Below are 8,092 nucleotides of genomic sequence, written 5' to 3' on the forward strand. Positions count from 1 at the left end.
ACACACACACACACACACACACACACACACACACACACACACACACACACACACACATTCATTCACAGATCACAACAGCAGCTGAGAAGGACTATAAGTTATTGGACCTGGTGAGGGTTGTTGACACTATAATAACCAACAATCACACATAAAATACAAAAGCATGAACTCAACATTATTACTAGAGTGACTAATGCATATTTGTGTGATATTAGACCTGAGCCTGAGTTAACTCAGTAGAAGTGCCTGCTGGCTTCTCAGTCTGAATGAGCCCTCCAGGCTTCAAACCTGGAGAAGAAGACCATCACCCGTTTTCTCCTCACCTTCCTCTCCCAGCTGGTCGTAGATGGCCCGTTTCTTGGGGTCGCTGAGAACCTCATAGGCCTCTGCGATTTCCTTGAATTTCTCCTCTGCGTTTGGATCTGTGTTCTTGTCCGGATGGAAGCGCAGCGCCATCCGTCGGTAGGCCTTCTTGATCTCATCCTCGTTGGAACCTTTGGGGATCCCAAGGGTCTTGTAGTAGTCCTTCCCCATACCTGCGCCTCTCAGGACCCAGAAGCCCTCTCTTCAGCTCAGACTGTGCTGTGTCACTGGTGAGACACAAGGACACAATAAGAGTCTCGTAGCAATCCTCTGAGACAGATGCCGGCGAGAATGACAAGCTAGATGCATCTCAGTATCTTAGAATTATATTAAAAAGTTAATTTACTCAATTTAAAAAGTTTAACTCACATGAATCTAAAACACTGAGTTATACGTTTTACACATTCGGTATGGTTTACGGCAAATGAAAACCCACAATTCAGTTTCTAGCGTAAATATAACATAACATAGGACCAATAAAAGTTCAATAGTGGGATAAAGTGTGGCAGAAAAAGATGCGAAAATAGTAGGAATAGCCACACCTTTTAGACAATTACAAGGCAAAGCATATCTAAGGGTTTGAAGGAGATTTACAATGTGAGGAATGCAGCTGGAGTTAGAATCTCAAGGGCCATCACGCCCTTTGTATGCAAGGATTGAGGATGTTGCACACAAAATGTCACATTCCTTGAGTTAAAGCTTCTAACTGGACGAAGCGGACTGTTGCTTCTTGGTTCAAAGTCCACTCGTCAGGTGAAAGTAAATTCTGTATTTGACAGGATAAACACAAAGCTTGTATCTAGATACAGACTCTAGATTGAGTGTATCAAGATTACAGTGCAGCTACAGAGTGGAGAGATAAAGTTGCTATGAACACAATCCGGGCTTCCTTAACACCCACAGAACCACAAGCTGATCATCTTCAAGCCACACTGCACTGATGCAGTAATTCATGCAAAACGAACTCTGGTCATGAATTGACAGCAAAAAAATTAAGTAGCCCATATTTCTGTATAAAAAAAAACTTTTTTTGTTGGTTACTTGCAATTACAGTTTTCTAAGAAGCCAATTTTTTAATTAATAAGCTCTGAACCAATATCTAACAATGTGGAGATGGCGAGTAGTTTTTACATTTTAATAAAAAATGAAGAATAAAAACAATACAAAAATCACAAGGAACACAAGGAGCCAGAGCAAAACAAAACAAAACAAAAGAAATCACAGCTGGAACAAACAAGCCAGTCATGTGAACGGGGACAAAATTAGATTAAACAGAAGGAACCACCAAGGAGTGACTGAGAATGAGATTTATACGTACTGGGGATATTGATTACTGAACAAGGAATAGATGGATGATCAGAATGGGTTGACGGTGTGAGGGGAGAGAGAGAGAGAGAGAGAGAAAATGGCACACTGGCCAAAACTGGATAAACTTAGTAAAAATCAAACTAATACTAACAAATAACCAGACATAAGAAACAAGGTTAAACTAGAGTAACTAAGAAAGGGCTGAAGCAAAGAAAAACAGAAACACGGCTGATCTAAACAAAGAATTGAAACTAAGGAATGCATAAACAATAAACAAAGACGAAAGCAACTCAAACAACTCGAGACCCTGGCAATATCATCAAAACTGACAAAAATAAACACTTTAAATGAATGTTTGGACAATCTATGCAGTGTTTCAGTTTAAATTATTGAGATACAGACATTTGTCAATTATATTCAAAACTATTGAGAACCACCTTATGACCTGGCCAAACAGGCCTACTTTACAGCTGCTTGTGGCCCCCTGCTGGCCTGGAGGACTTGTTCCAAATCTTGAAATTACACAGGGCAGATTTATGAAAGAATCAGTTGGAAAACTCCCAAGAGCTTTAAATTTGTAGCCTCACTTAAGTTTTAATTCCTGCAGAGTTACACACACAGATAAGAAGGCAAGTTGTAGTTAAGTGCCTCACCTAGCAGCACACCAACATGTGGCACAAGGAAGCTGGAATCAAACCCACAACTGTCACCACAGTCGCCACGTTACTTATTGAACTGCTGAGCAACAAGAACCGGCATTATTTGAGTGGTTGCTTATGGAACACTTTACATCATTACAAATAGACATGCGTGGTTCTTCAAAATAAAAGCCCCACACGTTTGTTTCATGCGGTGCTGACTAATTTCTGACTTATTTCTTCTGTTATCTTTAAACTTAAATGCCTATTTCTCTATTTCCAAAATGACGAATATTACACCCAGTTAAGATTCAAAATAACCCAGAGCAGTTCATTGCATTTTCAGGTTAAAGTAAAAAAAAAAAAAAAACATTAGTGTTGATGTGTTGATTTAAGCATAACAATAAAATGCATAAAATCATACAACAATGCAGTGATATCTGCTACCTACCTGGCATACATCTGATGTAACACTTTTACTTTTAGTTACACCAAAGACTTGATTTGGTACAGTTAATTTGAAAATATTAAACTCACCTTTTCTCCCCTAATTTCCTAACTCTGGAAAAATAAAGAAGAAGAAGAAAAATGTACTGGTAATAGGTTTTGCTGGAAGAGGGCCCCCAAATTAAATTCTGCTCAGGACCTCAGACAACCTCAGGCCGGCCCTGGATCTGCCATGCACCCTCCAGATATCTCATTTGAAGACTCTGTGCGAGATCTATTAAGTGATATGTAGGGAACAGAGAGTGCTGGTTTCACCAACTGTTGCCATGGAGATATGGTGATGATGTAGTCTGAGATGGAGAGCAGAGGAATCCCCTTCATCTTACTGTAACCGAAAGGGCTTCTCCACATCAACTCTGCCTGGTAGCTCCAGAATAATTTCCCCTTAATCACCGCTTCTGGAATCGCAGGAGGTTTTGTGTGAAAACAGTAGGAAGCAGCCCACTGCAGACCACGCTGATACACTGCCTGAATCTATTGTGTTCAACCAGCTTTATGGGCAGGAGAGACCCCCCTCACTGCAGTGCCTCTCAACAGCAGTCTCCAGAGAGCAAAATGAGGAGGATTTTTTTTTTCTTCTTCTTCTTCTCGCTTGTGCCTTCTACTTAAAGAAACAGTTCCAATTTGCGATGTGATGCCAAGAATAAAGCTCAATATTTCCGCTTATTTCCCGACACAAACATGCTCATATGCAGGCCCACAGACCACGTAAAAGAAGCGAAGACAAAGCCCTACCAGAATGCCCTGTCAGTGGGGGAATCAGATCAGCATGGTCCGGCTTCCTCCAGCCTGTTTCTGCGCTCCTTTCTCCCCTTCAGCCCCGCTGTCTGCCCAGCCGCTCCGGTTCCGTTGCCTCCTTATAATAACCTGACGTCAGGACGCAGCACCGACCGGCGGGGATCACAGGCTCTGAAATAACCAGTGACCAAACGCTGAGGTCCGCCCGCCCTCCCTTCCGCCACCCTGCCTGCCTGACGTCTCGGTGGAAAACCTCAGAGCCAAATCTGGACCAGTGCTGTGTTGATGGGGGAGCAGAAGCAGACTGGTTCCAAGAATCAGGGAGAGAAACGTGTCTAAATCGATGTCTCTAGTTATCGATTTAACGGTGCGAATAACTTAACTCCGATGGCTGTTTGGAAAAGCAACCCTCTTCTTAAACTTTGTAATCATTTAAAAGTAAAAACTGTATTTTAAAATGTCCTTACCGACCCCGCTGCTGCTGCGGTGTCCGTCCCTGGACTTGTGCCTGAAATATGGAGCCTGGGCTGGAGACCAGACCAGACCAGACCAGACCCAGCCCCCTCAGCCGGCCTGCAGGACTCGGGATTTTTATTTTTATTTTTTTCTAGATTTCTTAAAGAACAACAAAAAAATAAGTTTCCACAAACTATCAAAAGCAATGTCTATTTTTTTTCTTTCTTTCTTTTTGCTCTCATTAGATTGGACAGATGATTGCTGTAAATCAGCTGTCCGCACAAATGAGATCGAGTCCCGTTTGGATGCTGATCTGAGAAATGTGGGTGTGCGTGTCCATGCGCGCGCGGTGCTACAGTCGTGCCTCGTGCCTGGTCTGAGTCATGAGATGACTCCACTCACACCCGCATCTTTACCTCCTATCTCTGTAAAGAGTGCAATCATCAAGTCACAGCGTGGAGGCTTTAAATTGACCAGACATCTCTCTCTGGCTTACTTTCGTTCTATGCATTAAATCTGAGGCTTTATTTCCCAGCACTGACTTCAAAATCAGAACCAGACACTTTATATATATATATATATATATATATAGTGTAGTTTTAGACTACACTGTCTAAAACACAGGGGCTGAAACATTTTTCAAACACTGCATATGCATTTTGAGTTGTAACTGACATCATTATTGCACATTTATGCCACCCCTCGAAACAATGGTGCCCTGGGTGTTGAGCCATCCCACCCATATCATAAACCACTGTCACCAGCTGTTATAGTTACTAAGAAACACATTTGTAGTGTGAAAGTTGTGTTAAAGTCCTCAATTAGTTATTTTAGCCATTTCTGCTTCTTTTGTCAGACTGGAAAACATGAATGCATTCTGTATTTCTAAATATTACCAAACTTCTACTACTGTTTCTTTGATAAATGACAGATTTTATAAGGAGCAAGTTGCCTTCTCAGTTTAGTCATCCACTAATTGACTGTAAAACATTGTGAGTTTAAAAGAAAATGTAAAAAATGATCACGCATGTACAGCATATGAAGTAGATCTGCTGCAGCTGCCGCTGGACGTTGCTGAGGGTGGACACCAAAAAGACTTCTGCTAACAACCAACCAGGAATGCCCTACACAGGCGCAACACTAAAACCTTACCCCCCACTTAAAATCTAAGTTTAGACAGCTCTGCTAAAATAACCAAGACTTGACCCTTGGGGAAAAAACAGACGCTTGTGGGAGACTCTTTAATAAATATACAGTTAAAGTTAGGCAAACCATTAAAAAAGTAATTTAAAAAAAAGCAGCTTAAGAGGTTTTGCAGCAGATTGCAAAGCTTAAAAAGTTCCTCTTCTTTTTTCAACAATTTGTATGTCTTCACTATATAAATGCTGTGCTTTCTTTCTGACTCTTTCTCACAAAATAGTTTTCTTCACAAAGCATAGCATAAAACAAATGATTACAAACGCCACATACACATCCTGGTAAAGGTGTGCAAGAATCCACAAAACGAATTCAATTTGAGTGCATTTATTTAGTCAAACAACGCAGAAATGGTTTATCAGACTCAAAATCTGTTGTTTTCCACGACCGTGGACCATCCACGTCCCCACGCGGAAATCCGGCAGAAAACCTCAGCATTGAGTTGAAGAGAGGAAAGCTTAGGAGAGGATCCAGATAATCCAGAGATTTAGCAAAAATAATGATCCAACATCCTTCTCTCTTGATGACTAAAGAGTAACATATCAAGACACAAACTATGCATTTTATTAAGTGGGTCAATATTTGTGCTGTGATGATTTTGTCAAAAACAAAAACCTGGAAATTTCATCGATGGTTCAGAACTGCTAGAAAAGATGCGCTTTGTTTTATGGAGAAAACGAGCAGCAGTGCAGCACAATAATTTGCGGATCAAGATTTAAATGATGCATGAGAATTACAGCCATATGGTCACATCATGCAATGCGTCATTTAACACTAAATATCATGTCTGGATGAATTTAAACAATTTCTACTGGTTTTTAAAACATGCTTCTGTAAACCAACCACTGGAAAACAAAGCCTGAACTTGAACATGCTCCAAACCTGCTGACCTACATAAACCGACCTGTTGGCCCGGTGGCGGTCCGAAGTGTTGGACTGGCCATCAGTTCCGACTTAGTCTGGGACTAATTTTAGCTAAATATGACACCTTACTTTTATACTGAGCCTCTGACTCATCAGCCCCATTATCTAGAAATGAGTCAACACAGGCTTTCTGGGCAAAATGTTCCCTCGTCAAGAGGATTTTCTTGCTTGTTTACAATCGAGAGGATATACCGCTTGCAACGAAGTGAAACGATAAACATCTTGAGGGCGAAATATTAACACTATTTCCCTTTGGCTTCATCAGTGTTCTCAGTCCTGATATAAATAACAACCAGCCTGCTCCGTTCCCAAGAGAGACATCACATTAGAGCAGCGGTGCTGAAGGTCTGAGTCATTATTGATGACTTTTATCGTTAAGTGCCCATAAAGGTACGCTCAGCAGGACACTTCTGCTCTGATTGGTCGATGCCAGAGGAAGAGCTGGAGAGAGAAACAAAAACTAATTTCAGTTTGAGTCACCGGCGAGGCGAAGAGGTGTGAGAAAGGTGGGCGTCTGAATGGAGGAGTCTGTCTGACACACGCAGATATGCTGCGAACAACACACACACACACACACACACACACACACACACACACACACACACACGCACATTTAACATTCAAAACAATGTGAGCATGTAGAGAAGCTGCTGTGCAGAGGGACATTCAGGGACATTCTTGTGGGTCCAGCTGAAGAGTCCTTGTGTTTTGGCAGCAGGAAGGGACTTCTGGTCACTGCAGCTGCCACGGAGGAGCAGCTGTTCAGCTGCAGAGTTTGATTCATGCAGCCTCAGCTCAATCTGTGAGGCGGAAATGCAATGAGGGACTCATCATGAAATTACAATTAGCCTGTATAAAGCGTCACGAACCGGCTCCTGGGCCACGACGTAAACCCACAGAGACGCAGGGTTTGGTCAAAAGAGGAGGAATACCAAGATGTGTATATGCATAGGAGCAAATAGATGGTGTGTATATGGGTGTGTTTGTGAGGGTTGTTAATTTACAAAGAAGAAGGAAAAAAAACAGATGGAGAGACGGTGGTACAAACAAGAACCAAGGAAAGGGGGAACACAAACAGGCTTCTGGTCCTGATCGGGTCGTCCCTGTTAACCCTTCCTAAAATTACAGTCAGAGGTTTACATACAGTCACTTCACAGAAGTTAGGACACCCTGACAGCCAGAACACACCCTGGCACATTTGGACATGTGGATACTTAACATTATTGCAATATATGGAAGGATTCAAGCAACATAAATAAAGAAAACAACCTTTGTTCTGATTAGCACACACACTAGCTAAGATCACATGCTTGGGCTTGATTTACTACTGCAGTGTGAAGGAGGTTCGCCCCGTTTAAACCTCAGGCGTTCAGTATGCTGTGCTCCAGACTGTTGAAGTGAGAGCGAACACCACGGTGAGATTCAAAAGACTGAAAGACGACTGCAGTGGCTTATGAGTCTGATATGGGATTTGAAATCAGTCATTTTTCTGTCTGGAAAACTGTCTACAATTTGACAGTTGCATTCAAAACAACTTTCAGCATGTCTTTATCTGGCAGGTCATGCAACTTCACCTTGAAAGCAGCCGGTAAGAAGGAAAAACTAGAAGAAAACCTAAAAACAGAATCACAATAATTCACGTACACCTGATGTGGCATGGGCTGGGTGTTGCTTTAACTGTTTTCAGTGGGAATAAAAGTCCAATTTTATTTGGACATGCCCACAACTACAGCTCTGGAAAAAAAATGAAGAGACCACTTAAAATTATCAGTTTCTCTGAGTTAACTCTTAATAGATAAATGTTTGAGTAAAATGAACATCGTTCTTTTATTCTATAAACTACTGACAACATGTCTCCAAAATCCCAAGCAAAAAATTTGTATTTATTTGCAGGAAATGAGAAATGGTCAAAACAACAAAAAGATGCAGTGCTTTAAGAGCACAAATAGAAAATAGAAAAC

The 8,092-nt window shown here is 41.5% G+C and overlaps 1 protein-coding gene across 3 annotated transcripts in view; it reads right to left on the minus strand.

The window, feature by feature from the left end:
• dnajb5 (DnaJ heat shock protein family (Hsp40) member B5) overlaps positions 1 to 4,154 on the minus strand; it is a 15,754-nt gene extending 11,600 nt beyond the window's left edge. The window contains exons 1-2 of one of the 3 annotated variants that reach the window (XM_007559250.2): positions 4,022 to 4,154; positions 324 to 590 (exon numbers count right to left, since the gene is read on the minus strand). In XM_007559250.2, the coding sequence (XP_007559312.1) occupies positions 324 to 534 (211 nt within the window). In that variant the 5' untranslated portion in view covers positions 535 to 590; positions 4,022 to 4,154. Of the gene's footprint in view, positions 1 to 323; positions 591 to 2,324; positions 2,767 to 3,551; positions 3,757 to 4,021 lie in introns of those variants that run through there. The other 2 variants (XM_007559248.2, XM_016674882.1) reach the window with 2 other exon arrangements.
• Between the last annotated feature and the right edge of the window lie 3,938 nt (positions 4,155 to 8,092).

Source organism: Poecilia formosa, unplaced genomic scaffold (assembly GCF_000485575.1).
Source record: "Poecilia formosa unplaced genomic scaffold, Poecilia_formosa-5.1.2 Scaffold103, whole genome shotgun sequence".
Lineage (NCBI taxonomy): Eukaryota > Metazoa > Chordata > Actinopteri > Cyprinodontiformes > Poeciliidae > Poecilia > Poecilia formosa.